Source organism: Cydia amplana, chromosome 9, assembly GCF_948474715.1.
Source record: "Cydia amplana chromosome 9, ilCydAmpl1.1, whole genome shotgun sequence".
Taxonomy (NCBI): Eukaryota; Metazoa; Arthropoda; class Insecta; order Lepidoptera; family Tortricidae; genus Cydia; species Cydia amplana.
In genome coordinates this window covers 8,529,534-8,548,606 of record NC_086077.1, presented here as the reverse complement: position 1 = coordinate 8,548,606, position 19,073 = coordinate 8,529,534, and the positions used below count along the sequence as shown (strand labels likewise).

At 41.8% G+C, this 19,073-nt stretch overlaps 1 protein-coding gene across 1 annotated transcript; it reads left to right on the top strand.

Annotated features, from left to right (window-relative positions):
• Positions 1–8: 8 nt before the first annotated feature.
• Positions 9–16,060, top strand: LOC134651082 (inositol polyphosphate 5-phosphatase E). Its single transcript, XM_063506069.1, has 10 exons — positions 9–847; positions 1,423–1,542; positions 2,503–2,631; positions 2,906–3,063; positions 4,350–4,622; positions 5,221–5,321; positions 6,352–6,477; positions 13,751–13,865; positions 14,128–14,266; positions 15,907–16,060. Exons 1-10 carry the CDS (start codon positions 207–209, stop codon positions 16,019–16,021), a joined length of 1,917 nt encoding a protein of 638 aa, XP_063362139.1. The 5' UTR covers positions 9–206; the 3' UTR covers positions 16,022–16,060.
• The last annotated feature ends 3,013 nt before the right edge of the window (positions 16,061–19,073 follow it).

The following is a 19,073-nucleotide window of genomic DNA, read 5'->3' as shown; positions in this document are numbered from 1 at the left end:
GTGCAGTTGATTATACGAATATTTATGTTATAAATAGACTCGACAAGCATGTGCAGACTTCGGAACGTATCACGAGATTTTGACAGATTCCGTAGCGCAAAATGTCATTCAAAGTGATGTAGGTTATGTTGTCTATATTTTATATAAAATTCTATAAAATGTAATTAGTAACATAAATTAATAGAGCTGGTGGCATATAACACAATATGACCACTTCACCTACCAAAACCAAACAGAAGTTGTCGTTACGGAAACGGTTGTTCGTTAAAAAGTCACCCAAAGTTGGCTGCTATGTCGATACAGATTCCAATGATGAGTTTTCTCAGTCGACGTCTCGTCCGATTTCCCCGGCCGACCCATTCCTTGCTCATAGTCAGTTACAAGTTCATACGAGCCTGGAGTCTATTGATAACCACAAGAATGCATCGGAGCCGTTTAGCAACAACACAAGCCAGGGCAGTGATCACTCTCACAAGGACGACGATACCAATCCTCAGTGCTGTAAAACGTTCTTCAGAAGATCTCGGCCGAAGAGTCTAGTAGATGCACAGTCAAAACCCGTCGCCAATTCCAGACCATGCAGCCCAGTCACTAGCAACAGTGAAAACTCAGTCTCACACACTAAGTCTGACGAAATACCTAAAGTTACCGTTAAGTTTCCAAAGAATGACGATCCTCGAAAGTACTTTGAACATTCAGGGTCCTTTGAAGGTATAAAACCAAAGAGTAAACTGTTTGTCAAGAGATTATCAGCTGATCATTTAATATCTAATGACACCAAACCACTGTTTCACACATCATCTCCTGAAAGTGATAAAAGAAGCAGTTCTTTAGATCGGAAAAGAAAGTAAGTTAAAAATTATTAATTGTTACTGTACCTAATAGATAAGACGCCATAAACTTTAAAACCTTACAGTGGCAGGATGCCAGGAAACAATACAATAAAATTAATCAATTTGAATTATTTGATAAAAAAAATTCATTCTGACAAATCAATAATGAAGTAGCCCCCTAAAGGACAGAGGTTTAATGCAATTAAAAGGTTCATTTAACATGCTCACCGTGGCACCGCGTCGAAAGAACTGATTCAAAGTATGGTTAATTATGAATTTCTTAATTGGTGCAGTGAATGTGTTAAAAAATCATTCATTCCTAAGGTAGTTTTCTTGTATTCACAGCTTTTTTCACCTCTCTCTTGTAATAATTATGCAGATAATAATGCAGACCTAAATCAAGGTGTACATTTCCTTGGTTAATTTAGAATTATATTTATTAAGTCTGATTTGAAATTTAGTGGGCAGTGTTTTTGTCAGGTTTCAAATTTTTTTTATTGATGCTTACTTACAATAAATGTACACTAATAACTGGTAAAAGTATGTGTTGTGCGCTGTATAGATACTTACATCATAACTTTCCATACAGGACAAAGTCAACAATAACCAGATCTCATTCCCGTGTGGGTAGCACAGACAGCTTGGTTCGCAACTCTCTGCTCGCTGCTCAGGTGCTTCGGCTCATTCCCACTCAGGAGGCGAGGGAGAGGTTGTGTCAATGCTTATTCTTCATGCTGGCTTTATGTGCTTTATGGTTTTGTAATGCTTTTTATAATCTGTATATATAGATGGTCAAGCAAATCTTGTCAGTAGAAAAAGGCGGCAAATTTGAAAAATGTAGGCGCGAAGAGATATCGTCCCATACAAAATTTGAATTTCTCGCCTTTTTCTACTGACAAGGTTTGCTTGACCATCTATAGGTTGTTTCTATGTCTGACAAGCCATTTCCGTCAGTAGAAAAAAGCGGCAAAATATAAAAAATTGGCGCTAAGGGTTATTGTCCCATAGAAAAATATAATCGCGCCTTTTTCTACTGACAAAGTTGTTTGACAGGTATCATCTTGGGTCGTCCCATTCGTTTTTCGTCAAGTTCTTAAATTAGTCCTATTCTGCTTTCGTCACCCATTCTACATTCGTCAGTGGCTTTCAATGTAGAATGCGTGACGAAAGCAGAATAGGTCTAATTTAAGAACTTGACGAAAAAGTAATGGGACGACCCAAGATGATACCGTTTGACAGAATGTGTCTTATTCTGTGTGCTAACATACAATGTTTTTTATAGTTCTGTTATACTATTTATTAGTAGCATGGATTTTATTATTGTCGTAATAATTGTCTATTAAAAACAATGTTCAAAGATCCTAAAGTACTTTAAAATTCATAGTCAAATATGTAGGCTTCAAATTCGTATGTATATTATTGTTTTGTTGAGTTTGGATTCTGACTATAAACTAATAGAAATTTGCAAAGGACACTCGACCGTGGCGATCAGCCGGGCGTTCGGCGCGGCGTCTATTTAAAAAAAATTGCAAGCATATGCGAGTGACCTCAATACACACTAGTCGCTCTAGGACGCTCGACGCTGGTCGTTGAACGCGCCGCTAGTCACTCTCCACCGAGGCGGTACACTATATTACTATTTCTTATTTCATTACATGATGTTTTTCAGGAATTATTTGTATGGGCGGCTAGCATCCCACTCCCTTCTGGGTGCTGCTGAGTTGGAACACGTCTTTCCAGAAAGGGAGGTGAAAATCTTTGTGGGAACATGGAATATGAATGGCCAAGCTCCACCCAAGTATGTTTATGAGATTTCGTCAAATATTTAAATTAGTCTAGTGAAAGCGCAGTATTAATAATAGGTAGCTACTAATATTCGGAATTATTATCTTTTCACTAGACTTTTGTATCTTCACGAAACAGTGTAGTAATTTCATAATATTCACTTAGTTCTTGAAAGGAAATAACAATTCAAAGGTGTATTTTCAAACATCTTTATTGGCTGCAGTGATCAATATCATAGTTAGAAATAAAATAATTCAGAAATGTTAAGCGACATTTTATAATTTCAGAGAGCTAGCCGATTTTATTTTCCCGAACCAAGTGAAACATGTCCCAGACATATTCGCCATCGGCACTCAGGAGTCATATTCGGAGCGGACAGAGTGGGAAATAACCATTCAAGAAGTCCTAGGACCGTCACATTTACTTCTTCATTCTTATTATTTAGGTAAGACACTTTAAACATGATGGAAACGTTTTTTTAGTCATTTTATTGTCTCATAAGGACACAATTTGAAGAAATCTCTAAGCTTTAATAACAAACCTTTGTGTTGTTGAAGTAAACATATACAAACCTGTTTGTACATATTTACAAACTCAGGATGTATCTAATCTAAATGAAAAAACAATTATCACACTTGATCGCATCATAAACACATTAATTATAATTACGATTGTGATTGTGCACGCTTATAACTGTCATATTTTAAACCTTATTGCGAATATATAAGGTCCATCAATGGTTAGTTATAAGAGTATCGCTGTTACCTTAGTACGTTAGTACGGACGTATGGAAGCCGAAAGAGAGGGGTATTCTTGGTCTCTTTTTGGCAACAATGAGATGCCTAATGTCACGTCACATCAAACAATAGACATACAAATGACTTTAAAGTAAAGTTAACTTTGTCCCCTTAACATAAGGTAGATAAATGCAAGTTTCTCCAGCAATGTGCTAATATAAGACACAGTGTTATAAGACGTATAGGATAACATATTATTCGCAAATAGTATCAAGCTATATTGTATACATAATCAGGTTTCTTCTTCTTATATAGGTATTAGCAATATCAAGTAGCCTTGGCTCTGTACTCGTACTAGAGGAATTTTCACGTTATCCGTTTTAATTACCGGTCTCTTTAGCGCGTTACAACGAACATAATTAATCAACTTAATTAAAGCAAGATCGATTCATTAAGAACGCTCAGTTAATGCGATTTACGTATATTCGAATAGCATGTCTGATTAGATTATTCCAAATTTAAAACCTAACCGAACCGAACCCGAACCGTAAGAAATATGTATCGTGGAAAAATAAATTTTCTAGTCAGACTAAGCTAAGTTGGTAGCGATTTTGATAGCCCAAACTGCGCAAGTGTTATTTTAAACGTCAAACTTCTTTGAAATGATGACCTTTACTTAACACTTGCACAGTATATGCTATCGAAATCGCTGCCAAACTTTGGTCTGATCTGATTCTATTGAATCATCATAATATATGAAATTGAGTAGGTAGTGTTTCACTCTTTATAGCCGATTAATACATGGATTTTTAATTTTATTTCTCGACCGTTATAAAACTTTTAGTCAACCACAACTAAAGCCTACCGGCCATTCCCTTATGCCAGCCGCCAAACGTTATTTGATTTTCTAAAAATTTTCTGTGCAGAAAACAGTGGTTTGGAAGTTTCATTCATTGACATGATGAAATTCATTAAATTGATCTTCTTTTCACAGGAACAATCCACTTAACAGTATTCATAAGAAGAGATCTAATATGGTTCTGCTCGCTACCAGAGGACGCTAGCCTGTCCGTAAGGCCGGGTACCGCCTTCCGAACGAAAGGCGCTGTGGCCATATCGTTCGCGCTGTTCGGCTCGACCTTTCTGTTCGTGACCGCGCACTTGACCGCACACCAGGAAAAGGTCAAGGAGAGAGTGTCAGATATCAAGAGAATAATTAGGGCTATTGATTTACCAAAGAATTTACCGTGCAGACATAAAAGTAAAGGTATGGTGCCACTACATATATAAAACAAAGTCGCTTCCCGCTGTCTGTCCCTATGTATGCTTAGATCTTTAAAACTACGCAACGGATTTTGATGCGGTTTTTTTAAATAGATGAGTGATCGAGAGGAAGGTTTATGTATAATTTGTTAACCCGTGCGAAGCCGGGGCGGGTCGCTAGTAGTTGTATAAAATTCATCATAATTACTGAAACTGTATATTTGTATCAGCATATAGATATGTTATAACTTATAAGGTTAATTAATGACATGGTTTGCTTATATTATTCGTTCTATACGCCGTATAATATTGTGTTGAAAAACGCTAACCACCATACTTGGGTCAATCAACTATTTCTTGTTGTTATTCTGTCCCATCAGCGAGGAGACAATTGTAGCATAGTTTGTTAGAAGAACTGCTGTACCATGTTCTACTAACACGCTCAGTAGATGTCCCATTATGGAAAGGTCATATGACTACCATAAAATGCAAGTTTGGTTCATTTAAATAGGTACGAAAAACCTAGAAGAGTGACTCAGGAGACCGTAACCATAGCAACGCGTGGCAAGAAAAAGTTGATTAACCCACTTGCTATTTTCCAGATGTGACAAATAACTTTGATTACGTTTTCTGGTGCGGTGATCTAAATTTTCGGCTGGGTGAACCGAGAGCTGCTGTTTTACGATGGATCGAGCAGACAGAGGTAAGTAGTATCTACTAGTGATACCAGAGACAAATAATAAGGTCTCCCATTCAATTCTAACTTAAATCTTATTTTGATAAATCTAAATTGCATTTGTCTTGGCGAGTTTTGACGTCAGCGGCTAGACAGTAGACAATATACCAACTATGGATTTGACTGACTAGCAGACTAATCGGTGCTCGGACACCCAATTAGACAGGGCCGATCGGCGTTATTGCCAACTTAATTGTCGACTAATCGCTGACTACAAATTGGGGCACTTACCATATTTCTCGTTACCTACAAATATTTAAAATAATAATCATTTCAACTGAAACCAGAAACAACACATCTAAATAGGGATGTTGACACATGTTGAATTTTATAACAAATTCTAGTAAAATAGATAGCAAACGAGCAATTTATCACAATAATGTGGATATTAAAATAAAATATTGAAAAATTACAAAAATACAGGACCTGAAAGTTGCAAATTTTTTTTTTTAACTTCCAAAAACGATAAAAGTAAGGGTACCATTCGATTCCTTACATTTCACCAAAAAAAATATTGTATAGCAACTATATACATAAACGCAATATTTCACCGACAAAAACGCAATTTTCTTGTTTTGTCCTACAACGTGGGCGATGACGTCACGGCCTCTGGCCGTTTTGTATAGAGCGTTTCGCGAGTGAAGTGCGACTGTCGGACTTTGACTACAATTTCTGACTTTTGTGTTACTTTAATGCAATGGGTCCCATATAGACATTTGATCCTAAAAACAAACCCGATCGATTGATACCATAAAAAAAAAATTGTCATGTAGCCTATTGAATTCCCAAACAGCAGACAACAATTCCTACAGAAAACATAACCCTGTTCCGTTAACAGAGACTTCCTTATACCAATGTCAACGATTACCTAAATATGCCCCAGTTACTGAACGAACATTTTCGACTTATAAATAGGTTCTAATTTATGGTTATGTTTTAAAAATGACGGGCGTTTTCCCGAGCCTTTCCAGCGATATATTAATTTGTTTCGCTTCAGTTCCCGCTGCCGCACCACCTGCCGCACGGGCTGCTGCACGCCGACCAGCTGACGGCCGTGCTGGAGGACGGCGCCGCCTTCAGGGACTTCCGGGAGGCTCCCATCACCTTCCCGCCCACCTACAAGGTGAACATCTACAGTTGTATCTGGATACAATACAGATACAATACAATACTGGATACAGTTGTATCTGGTTGTAGCGGAACTAATACTGGTATTAGTTCCGCTTCAGTTCCCGCTGCCGCACCACCTGCCGCACGGGCTGCTGCACGCCGACCAGCTGACGGCCGTGCTGGAGGACGGCGCCGCCTTCAGGGACTTCCGGGAGGCTCCCATCACCTTCCCGCCCACCTACAAGGTGAACATCTACAGTTGTATCTGGATACAATACAGATACAATACAATACTGGATACAGTTGTATCTGGTTGTAGCGGAACTAATACTGGTATTAGTTCCGCTTCAGTTCCCGCTGCCGCACCACCTGCCGCACGGGCTGCTGCACGCCGACCAGCTGACGGCCGTGCTGGAGGACGGCGCCGCCTTCAGGGACTTCCGGGAGGCTCCCATCACCTTCCCGCCCACCTACAAGGTGAACATCTACAGTTGTATCTGGATACAATACAGATACAATACAATACTGGATACAGTTGTATCTGGTTGTAGCGGAACTAATACTGGTATTAGTTCCGCTTCAGTTCCCGCTGCCGCACCACCTGCCGCACGGGCTGCTGCACGCCGACCAGCTGACGGCCGTGCTGGAGGACGGCGCCGCCTTCAGGGACTTCCGGGAGGCTCCCATCACCTTCCCGCCCACCTACAAGGTGAACATCTACAGTTGTATCTGGATACAATACAGATACAATACAATACTGGATACAGTTGTATCTGGTTGTAGCGGAACTAATACTGGTATTAGTTCCGCTTCAGTTCCCGCTGCCGCACCACCTGCCGCACGGGCTGCTGCACGCCGACCAGCTGACGGCCGTGCTGGAGGACGGCGCCGCCTTCAGGGACTTCCGGGAGGCTCCCATCACCTTCCCGCCCACCTACAAGGTGAACATCTACAGTTGTATCTGGATACAATACAGATACAATACAATACTGGATACAGTTGTATCTGGTTGTAGCGGAACTAATACTGGTATTAGTTCCGCTTCAGTTCCCGCTGCCGCACCACCTGCCGCACGGGCTGCTGCACGCCGACCAGCTGACGGCCGTGCTGGAGGACAGCGCTGACTTCCGGGAGGCGCCCATCACCTTCCCGCCCACCTACAAGGTGAACTTCTACAGTTGTGTCCAGTATTAGTTCCGCTTCAGTTCCCGCTGCCGCACCACCTGCCGCACGGGCTGCTGCACGCCGACCAGCTGACGGCCGTGCTGGAGGACAGCGCTGACTTCCGGGAGGCGCCCATCACCTTCCCGCCCACCTACAAGGTGAACTTCTACAGTTGTGTCCAGTATTAGTTCCGCTTCAGTTCCCGCTGCCGCACCACCTGCCGCACGGGCTGCTGCACGCCGACCAGCTGACGGCCGTGCTGGAGGACAGCGCTGACTTCCGGGAGGCGCCCATCACCTTCCCGCCCACCTACAAGGTGAACTTCTACAGTTGTGTCCAGTATTAGTTCCGCTTCAGTTCCCGCTGCCGCACCACCTGCCGCACGGGCTGCTGCACGCCGACCAGCTGACGGCCGTGCTGGAGGACAGCGCTGACTTCCGGGAGGCGCCCATCACCTTCCCGCCCACCTACAAGGTGAACTTCTACAGTTGTGTCCAGTATTAGTTCCGCTTCAGTTCCCGCTGCCGCACCACCTGCCGCACGGGCTGCTGCACGCCGACCAGCTGACGGCCGTGCTGGAGGACGGCGCCGCCTTCAGGGACTTCCGGGAGGCTCCCATCACCTTCCCGCCCACCTACAAGGTGAACATCTACAGTTGTATCTGGATACAATACAGATACAATACAATACTGGATACAGTTGTATCTGGTTGTAGCGGAACTAATACTGGTATTAGTTCCGCTTCAGTTCCCGCTGCCGCACCACCTGCCGCACGGGCTGCTGCACGCCGACCAGCTGACGGCCGTGCTGGAGGACGGCGCCGCCTTCAGGGACTTCCGGGAGGCTCCCATCACCTTCCCGCCCACCTACAAGGTGAACATCTACAGTTGTATCTGGATACAATACAGATACAATACAATACTGGATACAGTTGTATCTGGTTGTAGCGGAACTAATACTGGTATTAGTTCCGCTTCAGTTCCCGCTGCCGCACCACCTGCCGCACGGGCTGCTGCACGCCGACCAGCTGACGGCCGTGCTGGAGGACGGCGCCGCCTTCAGGGACTTCCGGGAGGCTCCCATCACCTTCCCGCCCACCTACAAGGTGAACATCTACAGTTGTATCTGGATACAATACAGATACAATACAATACTGGATACAGTTGTATCTGGTTGTAGCGGAACTAATACTGGTATTAGTTCCGCTTCAGTTCCCGCTGCCGCACCACCTGCCGCACGGGCTGTTGCACGCCGACCAGCTGACGGCCGTGCTGGAGGACAGCGCTGACTTCCGGGAGGCGCCCATCACCTTCCCGCCCACCTACAAGGTGAACTTCTACAGTTGTGTCCAGTATTAGTTCCGCTTCAGTTCCCGCTGCCGCACCACCTGCCGCACGGGCTGCTGCACGCCGACCAGCTGACGGCCGTGCTGGAGGACAGCGCTGACTTCCGGGAGGCGCCCATCACCTTCCCGCCCACCTACAAGGTGAACTTCTACAGTTGTGTCCAGTATTAGTTCCGCTTCAGTTCCCGCTGCCGCACCACCTGCCGCACGGGCTGCTGCACGCCGACCAGCTGACGGCCGTGCTGGAGGACAGCGCTGACTTCCGGGAGGCGCCCATCACCTTCCCGCCCACCTACAAGGTGAACTTCTACAGTTGTGTCCAGTATTAGTTCCGCTGTAGTGTGCACGCACACTCTCTCACATGTACCCTATATATATACCCTAGCATAAGTATCATAGATCAGAATAAACCTATACTCCAGAGATAGTGTTTGTCTTTACGTCCCACACCACATGGCGATCCTGCCAGTGCGGCCTTGCGCTGCACTGGCGGCGCGCCACGCCAGCCAGAGGACGAACAACAAGAAAACGAAGAATACAAATTAAATCAACAATATTTACAAGGACATTACATTTGATTTCAATCATATTGACAGTTATAGATACTGCACAGTGTGGACAGTTTTGAAAGTTAAACTAGTGCATAAATTAAAGTGTTATAACAATTTAAAAAAAAAAAAAACCTATCGGACTATTGGAACAGTTGATAAGTAGTGATCCGAACTTATAGTGATTTAACGGAACTCTGTTACAAAATTAACGGAAAAAAAAAAGTTCGACCTCGCGTTCGACTAAGTAAATAGACAGTAATAAAAACAGTGGAAAAAATAAAGTGCGTATGAATATTTCCCGAGCAGTGAAGTAAACAAAATAATTTAAAGAAAAATAAGGTGTGACTGTAAACGAGACATAAATAAGAATTACCTTAATAAAAATTAAAAATAAAATTGAGACTTGTAATTTTTGTGATGTTGGTTGCTGCTGGGCGTTGCTCGTGTCGGTGGATAAGGGCGTGGTCTGCAGCTACGGGTGCCCTAAGCCAAGGCACGAGATCCAGCGTATCACAGTGGTAGTAAAAAAGTGAAAAACAGACATAATTGAAGTGACTTCTATTTTTAAAGTTTTTAATCGTACATTTTTAAGGCATTCATTAACTAATTATTTTATAAGTGTATGAACTATTGATAACATTTCATTTATGATAATGCCGCTAGATGACGAAACACAATATGGATAAAAGGGCGGTCATTATATAACGAGAATAATAATTAATTTTCAGTCTTAAGTGTATTTTGGTGCTAATTTTTTTTCCTATAATTATTATTTTTCCTTGCCTCAATTTGCTTTCCGGTGATCATTCATATTTTTTTCAAATTTGCTTAAGTATTATGACACAATTACTTCATCCTTCTCCAATACCTATAGCCCACATGACGGCGGCGCGTGTACTCCATATATGGAATGGCACGTGAAGTCTGTCATTTCATCTCAAATTTCATAGTCTTCCTGCAGTGTTTTAGATCTTTTGAATTCAATGTAATTTATATATCATACCTCACAAAACTTAACACATTAATGCAAAAATATACCTCCATACCTCCTTTTAACCATATATTATATTATTATTATACTAGATTAGTGATGTTTTATTAATTAAGGATTATTTTGATTTTAAGACAATTTCTTTTTTGTAATTTAATGTGTTTGGAGTTGACATATAATATGGACTTGACGGATTTAAGATCAAAGTGAAATTAAATAATGACAATATTGATAAATGACGATAAATGAATCGGGTGGTAAAAAAAAGTATTAAATAAAACAGGATTGTGATCGTTTATGAAAAGTTTTATTAGTTGGTATAGGTATGCTTAGGATTGTTTTAAAGCTGGATTTTTATGGCTTGTGGTTTAGAAATGTTTGAGATTGGAAGTTTATGTAAAGAAATAGGATGGAATAGTTTTGAGAGGTATAGTTTGATATGTGTAGAAGGAATTGGTTTTTATTTAAGTAGTGCTTGGGAAGGCTGATATATATAAGTTTTTCAAAGAACGATTAGCCTGATCAACTAAGAGTTGTTGAAATTCTTACATGTTGAAGCTTTCATGGTGTTGCGTTATACGGTTGGTTTTTGAATGTTTTGTGTATGAGAGGGAAATATGAAGTAAAATATATATAAATAGAACATGCCTATCGCATCTTCGGTGGCCCGAGAGGCGGCCTTGAGCGATACGGTATAGCGAGGGTACGCCAGGATACAAGGCAGGCACGGAATCCTTGGCGTCTGACCATGATTCGATCGAGCATCAATCGTGGAGACTCCTTGGACACATGGAAGGTTTTATGTATGGACGTGTTAAAAGAACTGCCTGAGTGTATAAATAATGAAATAATAGGTGTGCGCGCGTAATAAATAAATTCCTTGTATCCTGAGCAAATAAATAAATAAATGTGTATTAAGGTCGGCCGGCCACAAAATAAATGCGTTGTGTACCCTTGCCGCAAGTGATGCACACAGGATGCACACTTTGAGTTAAAATAATATAATAAATAAAGTGAAATTTAACAATAATGACGTCTTAAAAACGGAATAATTAAGAAACTACTTGCAAGTATGTAACAACAATTATGGATTTGAGAATATGATGTATTGATGTATTAAAATATGATAAATACCGAATGTAAAGTAAAGGTACCTACCTAGGATTGACTAATTAGACACATGTGTCCTAAATGGACAAGAACTGTTTTTTATAATAGTGATAATGTTTGAATAATGTGATTTCTTTTTTATTTTGTGTTTTTTTTTTATAAATCTTTGTGTTTTTATTTTTCTTATGACTAGTATATAACTGTGTAATGTACCTACTTTGTAATTTCGTTTCGTCATCGAAGCGTGCTGAAATTGTGTTTATTATCTTTGTTTTTTTTTTGCAATTGTCATATGTTAATTATATCTGCTTTGTTTTACGACTAAGGTTTTTCTTTTTGCAATTTTTTTTTTTCAAATCTATAACCTTAAACGATAAAAGGGTTACATTGATATTTCGTAGATTTTAATTCAATATTTTTATTTGCATAATTTTTTTGTTATAAATTTTAAAACTGTGTAACTGTGTCCTATTTACTCTTATTAACACTTACTAAATATATGAACAAAAAAAAAAGATTATTATATATTTAAACTTATAATCTTTTTTTTTCCTTTGGAATGGAGGTGTAGTGTGCACGCACACTCTCTCACATGTACCCTATATATATACCCTAGCATAAGTATCATAGATCAGAATAAACCTATACTCCAGAGATAGTGTTTGTCTTTACGTCCCACACCACACCGCTTCAGTTCCCGCTGCCGCACCACCTGCCGCACGGGCTGCTGCACGCCGACCAGCTGACGGCCGTGCTGGAGGACAGCGCTGACTTCCGGGAGGCGCCCATCACCTTCCCGCCCACCTACAAGGTGAACTTCTACAGTTGTGTCCAGTATTAGTTCCGCTTCAGTTCCCGCTGCCGCACCACCTGCCGCACGGGCTGCTGCACGCCGACCAGCTGACGGCCGTGCTGGAGGACAGCGCTGACTTCCGGGAGGCTCCCATCACCTTCCCGCCCACCTACAAGGTGAACTTCTACAGTTGTGTCCAGTATTAGTTCCGCTTCAGTTCCCGCTGCCGCACCACCTGCCGCACGGGCTGCTGCACGCCGACCAGCTGACGGCCGTGCTGGAGGACAGCGCTGACTTCCGGGAGGCGCCCATCACCTTCCCGCCCACCTACAAGGTGAACTTCTACAGTTGTGTCCAGTATTAGTTCCGCTTCAGTTCCCGCTGCCGCACCACCTGCCGCACGGGCTGCTGCACGCCGACCAGCTGACGGCCGTGCTGGAGGACAGCGCTGACTTCCGGGAGGCGCCCATCACCTTCCCGCCCACCTACAAGGTGAACTTCTACAGTTGTGTCCAGTATTAGTTCCGCTTCAGTTCCCGCTGCCGCACCACCTGCCGCACGGGCTGCTGCACGCCGACCAGCTGACGGCCGTGCTGGAGGACAGCGCTGACTTCCGGGAGGCGCCCATCACCTTCCCGCCCACCTACAAGGTGAACTTCTACAGTTGTATCCAGTATTAGTTCCGCTTCAGTTCCCGCTGCCGCACCACCTGCCGCACGGGCTGCTGCACGCCGACCAGCTGACGGCCGTGCTGGAGGACGGCGCGGCCTTCAGGGACTTCCGGGAGGCTCCCATCACCTTCCCACCCACCTACAAGGTGAACTATGTACTTCTACAGTTAGAGTCTGTGCGGAAAGAGAAGCGTCGTGGAGTGTATGGGGCCCAATACATTCCACGACTCTTCACTTTCCGAACAGGCTCTATATACAGTATTTGTTTTATATGATAACGCGATAATCTCGTTAAATAGACGCCTATAAGCGTAGGACTTTTATCTGAACACTATTTAACCTAGCTACATTTCTATGATTTTACCACAGAGGTAGGGCAGGATCTTGGTTAGTCGGCAATATAAGAGGGTAAGCCGACCAGGTGTCTAAAATAATCTGCATAAACTGTCATTGTGAGACCGGACACATTTTTACGATAGTTTAATTGATTACGTAACGATACTTAGGCCCTTGATTCGTAGGGTTTGAACTTTGAAATTTTCCAGCAAAACCTTGAAATTTTAAAGATAAGATTCGAATTTTGAATTTCTTTACTGACTGAATATCGCGTCTGTGGGGCCCTAGGGAAATTAAGACTAAAATCATACCTAAATGTTTACAGTACGATCCGGGCAGTCAGCAATTCGACACTTCAAGTAAGCAGCGCGCCCCGGCATACACCGATCGGATACTCTTCAAGGCCAGGACTATGACTGGGAATTCCTCAGCCTTCTCAGGTGAATATTTACCGGTTATTAACTTTTCTATTTTTACAGCACGCATACACATACCTAGTCCTTAGCCTTTTTGCCTAATAGAACTAACCTTCGTAGTACAAACCCTTTTATACAGTGGGAAACATGTTCACAGCCTTAGCACTCTTTCATATTTCTATCTGTCTTTCCACTATCTCCCTATACTCTCTTCACTTTCTGCCTACACCCACCCTTTCTTTCCTTGCCCTACTAATCCTTAAATTGACGGGTTCAGTGATTTCAGGTCTACGTCGTCTAAGCGCAGTCCCAGTCCAGTCCGGGTTGAAGTGTGAACTATACAACTCTGTGCAGTCGATATGCACCAGCGACCATAAGCCGGTGTGGGGCTTGTTCTCGGCCGCGCTCCGCCCCGGCACCGACGTGTGAGTACAAACTATACCTTACTGCTACGACATAAGGTCCACAATGACAGCTCCAGTGCAGTCAGGGCTAAAGTGTGAACTATACAACTCTGTGCAGTCGATATGTACCAGCGACCATAAGCCGGTGTGGGGCTTGTTCTCGGCCGCGCTCCGCCCCGGCACCGACGTGTGAGTACAAACTATACCTTACTGCTACGACATAAGGTCCACAATGACAGCTCCAGTGCAGTCAGGGCTGAAGTGTGAACTATACAACTCTGTGCAGTCGATATGTACCAGCGACCATAAGCCGGTGTGGGGCCTGTTCTCGGCCGCGCTACGCCCCGGCACCGACGTGTGAGTACAAACTATACCTTACTGCTACGACATAAGGTCCACAATCACAGCTCCAGTCCAGTCAGGGCTGAAGTGTGAACTATACAACTCTGTGCAGTCGATATGTACCAGCGACCATAAGCCGGTGTGGGGCCTGTTCTCGGCCGCGCTACGCCCCGGCACCGACGTGTGAGTACAAACTATACCTTACTGCTACGACATAAGGTCCACAATGACAGCTCCAGTGCAGTCAGGGCTGAAGTGTGAACTATACAACTCTGTGCAGTCGATATGTACCAGCGACCATAAGCCGGTGTGGGGCCTGTTCTCGGCCGCGCTACGCCCCGGCACCGACGTGTGAGTACAAACTATACCTTACTGCTACGACATAAGGTCCACAATCACAGCTCCAGTCCAGTCAGGGCTGAAGTGTGAACTATACAACTCTGTGCAGTCGATATGCACCAGCGACCATAAGCCGGTGTGGGGCTTGTTCTCGGCCGCGCTCCGCCCCGGCACCGACGTGTGAGTACAAACTATACCTTACTGCTACGACATAAGGTCCACAATGACAGCTCCAGTGCAGTCAGGGCTGAAGTGTGAACTATACAACTCTGTGCAGTCGATATGTACCAGCGACCATAAGCCGGTGTGGGGCCTGTTCTCGGCCGCGCTACGCCCCGGCACCGACGTGTGAGTACAAACTATACCTTACTGCTACGACATAAGGTCCACAATGACAGCTCCAGTGCAGTCACGAATGAAGTGCGAGTTATACAACTCGACGTAGTCAAGTTGTGGCTTGTTTGCGGCCGCGCTTGGTCCCGGTACTGACATGACATGAAAGTACGCAATGTCAGAACGGTTACCCGCAAAATAACACTTTCATCACATTTATTCGTAAAAGGTAGGTACAGGGACTATATGTATTTTATGTGGCTAGCAAAGAGTTGTAGAATTGTTTAAAGTCTAAAAAGTTGGGATCCTAACAGCAGCTAGATGACCCTGAGCGCCGTCGTAATTATGTTTTGTGGTACAGTCAGCAGCAGAAGTTGCTAAGCGGGCGAGGTATTCAAAATTACCTTAACGCGCTCTTATTGTCTTCACAATAAAGTCGCGTCAAGATAATTTTCACCCGCTTAGCAACTATTACTGCTGACTGTACCTACCTAAACGGATTGTCAAACGTTAAAATAAGTACGAAGCCGTCTATTACCATCGGATTTCAATTTGAAAACATGCTTTTTCTTTCATTTCACATCTCTTGTAGTTACTATTTGCTATACCAATCACAACAAGGTCCCATATAATTCCCAAAATTCCAGGGTCCCGCTAGCAGCGGGTCTGTTCAACCGCGAGGTGTACCTCGAGGGTATCAAGCGGCGCCGCGCGGTGCTCGACCACGCGCCCGGCACGTCGGCCGTGTGCGCCATACAATAACCCAACCACATAATTGCTTTACTAAAATAGACAGCCGATAGGACGTAACTGATTATATTGAACCACAAAGAGACTCCGCGTATGTAATAGGGCTAAGTAAAGGGAGGTTTTCGGCTCGGACCATTAACAGAGCCAAGCGTGCTAAACGTGCTTAGAGATAAAGATAAAAGATTTTTTATTCGTGACGATCACAAACATGTACGAACATGTACAGACAACAACAGCAAGAACAGAAGAGAACAATAAGTGTGCATCACGAAATGGACCCAACTCAGCATAATGCTAGCTATAAAGCCAGCGCTGGTCTTCCGTAGGGCCCATTCGGTGATGCCACGACAGATAACACAAAAATATACATATTAAAACATTGCAAAAGATACACGGAAGAAGTAATAAAGAAAACAGAGAATACAAAAATGTATACATGAAAACGAACTAAGAATACAAACAAAACAAAAAGAAAAGAAAAACATAGACAAAATTTTTATAATACACGTAAAATTATGAACGCGACCATACCATGCGTCAACGCTTGCCTGCAGCTGCTAGTTAATGGAAGAAACCAAACCCTTAGGCAAAGCCCGTTGTAAAAGCGACTTTACCCTATTAATATGCATCAAAATCTATTTTGGACAAAAGAGTTGTATATCATGTAGGAAGATCTGATTGACCGGCCGGAGGCAGGTAAATTAGACTTACATATAAGATTACGCCAGACTTGGACCTTTGTGATTCAAGGTAGCAGTTGAAATGCAGTTTAACGTAACACTAAGTCAAAACTGTAACTGTTGAATCGGGCACTATTTTAATAAAGCAATTATTAATGTTAGAACTATTTCTAAAACTTTTTGTTACGGGGCGAAGTATGTTTCGAATATCTTATATCAGTATTTTAATCAAGGTGCCACATTTGGGTTTACGTTTGTTTTGTTTATATTGTACTTAATAAATATCTGTCATTCTGAATGTAGGGAACAATTTATAATGATGGTTCATTTTCTTTTGAAATGCACAATTTCTCATGGTAGGTATGCACAAATTATTAGTAGTATCAGGGTTCCTTTGATATTTAAAGGGTTTGATTTTTATTAAATAATAACCCATTATATTATTTATTTAAAAATATATTTGGTTCTGTACCAAAAAGTACTTCAAATTTAATATTCTATTTATATAGGTATTATTTAAAAAAATTGGACTTAACTGCCTTACAAAATCATGGTTCAACAGAGGTTATTTAGTACAAAGTTTATTTACTTAAAATATATTTTTTAATAAGTTGCTCATTTTACAACGCAATATTTTATTTTTGAATATTATTTATAGTGCATAATCGCACAAATAGGTACAGAATGGTTATTTATGTTTACAGTGTTGTGTTTTGAGTTTAGTTTAGTTTTTTTGTTTTTATTGGGGTAGGTCACAGACAAGACATTCTCTAGACTGAGCATAGTAGCGCTACCATCTCTGCCACAAATTTTACTCCATTTTCGAGTAAAAGTGTCTTTGTGTGACGTCCGTGTCTTTGTACCAATCACGGCACGGGACTCGCTCGCCTCGTCCCCCGCACCCCAGTATTTTTGGCAGCATCGGTTTCATGAAATAATTGCTCTAAACTCCGTCTAGAGGATTCCTAGTCTATGGGGTATGTGCTCAAATAAGTTGGAATTAAGACACACGATAAAGACATGAAGAAAGACATTGAAATATACTTATTTTGTTATATTTAAGTTGTTACGCTGTACCAAAAAAAAAGACATCGTCTAGTCATTGTATTGTTGTGTTGCAACCAAGTACTTAAGTACATATATTTTTTTAAAGTAGCTTATTGCTTTTTGTTAGCTTGTAATGGCTTTGTTACGGTACGTTAGTAGTTGGAATTGATGTGGATCTGACAATTATGTTAATCCTGAAAGCTATTGAATTTTAATTTGACTGTTGCCTGTCCAGGTAGTCACTCTTTAAAATTCCAGAGATGTGTAAGTACCTACCTACTTAGTTGTTAAAATTCTAATCATTTTATTTAGACAGTAAAGACGTTATTCGAACCAGGGATCGGATACCGGTATTTTTGTATGGGAACGAAAAAGGTATTATTGCGTTCTTTGCTAATTATTTCATTTCTATTGGGCAATCTAATAATACGAAGTCGTTAAAATCTAAAAACACAACGGATTCCTACATTTGGAGTATCAAATAATTCGAAAAATGTGTTTTTTTCGAAGTTTTTGCAAAAACCGGTTCCGATCCCTGATTCGACAAACTAATTTTTCAACGATGCGATGCTTTGCAAATGTTAACTTAAAATAAGTTTATCCCTAAATTGGTACATAATGACCACCACAATTCCAAACACTTACCAACCGAGTCTATATAATATGGGTTCCATGCCAATGATATGTCATAATTTAGGTATTAGTACAAAATAGTACAAGTATGTACATAAGATGTGTTTAACATACCTAAGTCATCAAGCTCATTGCTTATTTATTATTATTACGTTTTAAAAAAGCTGATAACCGTTGAGAAAACATTAATATTGATGTTTTCTCTAGATGTTTTAAGGTGCTTTTTCAACGATGGAGTGAGGCAAGGGTCGATTTAAAATTGGATCCCTAACAAACAAATAGGTACCTATTTCGTAACTATAAAAATTTCCTGACCAGTCTTGTGATGTCTTGCCTCGTCGTTAAGAAAAAAACCATTATAACCGTCCAATCTATTCAATTTTCCATCTTATAATGATACATTTATTTGATTGATTGATACGTTTTAGACTCGTAAAAAAATGAATTAAGTAGATTGGATTTGGAGCAGTCTTGCGTTTTAAACGTTGCGATAAGTTAAATATAACATGAACGCGCTTTATGTATTATTTTTAAGTCATTAACATTATTAAATGTTTCTAATTATATTAGCTCTGTGTCTACAATAGTAGGTACATGAAAGTATCTTAGAACTTGAGTTTTAGATACTTTATTAACTTGAATGGTTAGTGTTGTTAGTAGCCCAGGTAGGAAATAATGAGCTTGTACTATAAATGTAAGTAGAT

Bases quoted from the DNA above. Each gene is read 5' to 3' on its own strand.
- LOC134651082 (XM_063506069.1), top strand. From the start codon at position 207: ATGACCACTTCACCTACCAAAACCAAACAGAAGTTGTCGTTACGGAAA. The intron at 848-1,422 runs GTAAGTTAAAAA...CTTTCCATACAG, and splicing joins TCTTTAGATCGGAAAAGAAA to GACAAAGTCAACAATAACCA. The intron at 3,064-4,349 runs GTAAGACACTTT...TTCTTTTCACAG, and splicing joins TCTTCATTCTTATTATTTAG to GAACAATCCACTTAACAGTA.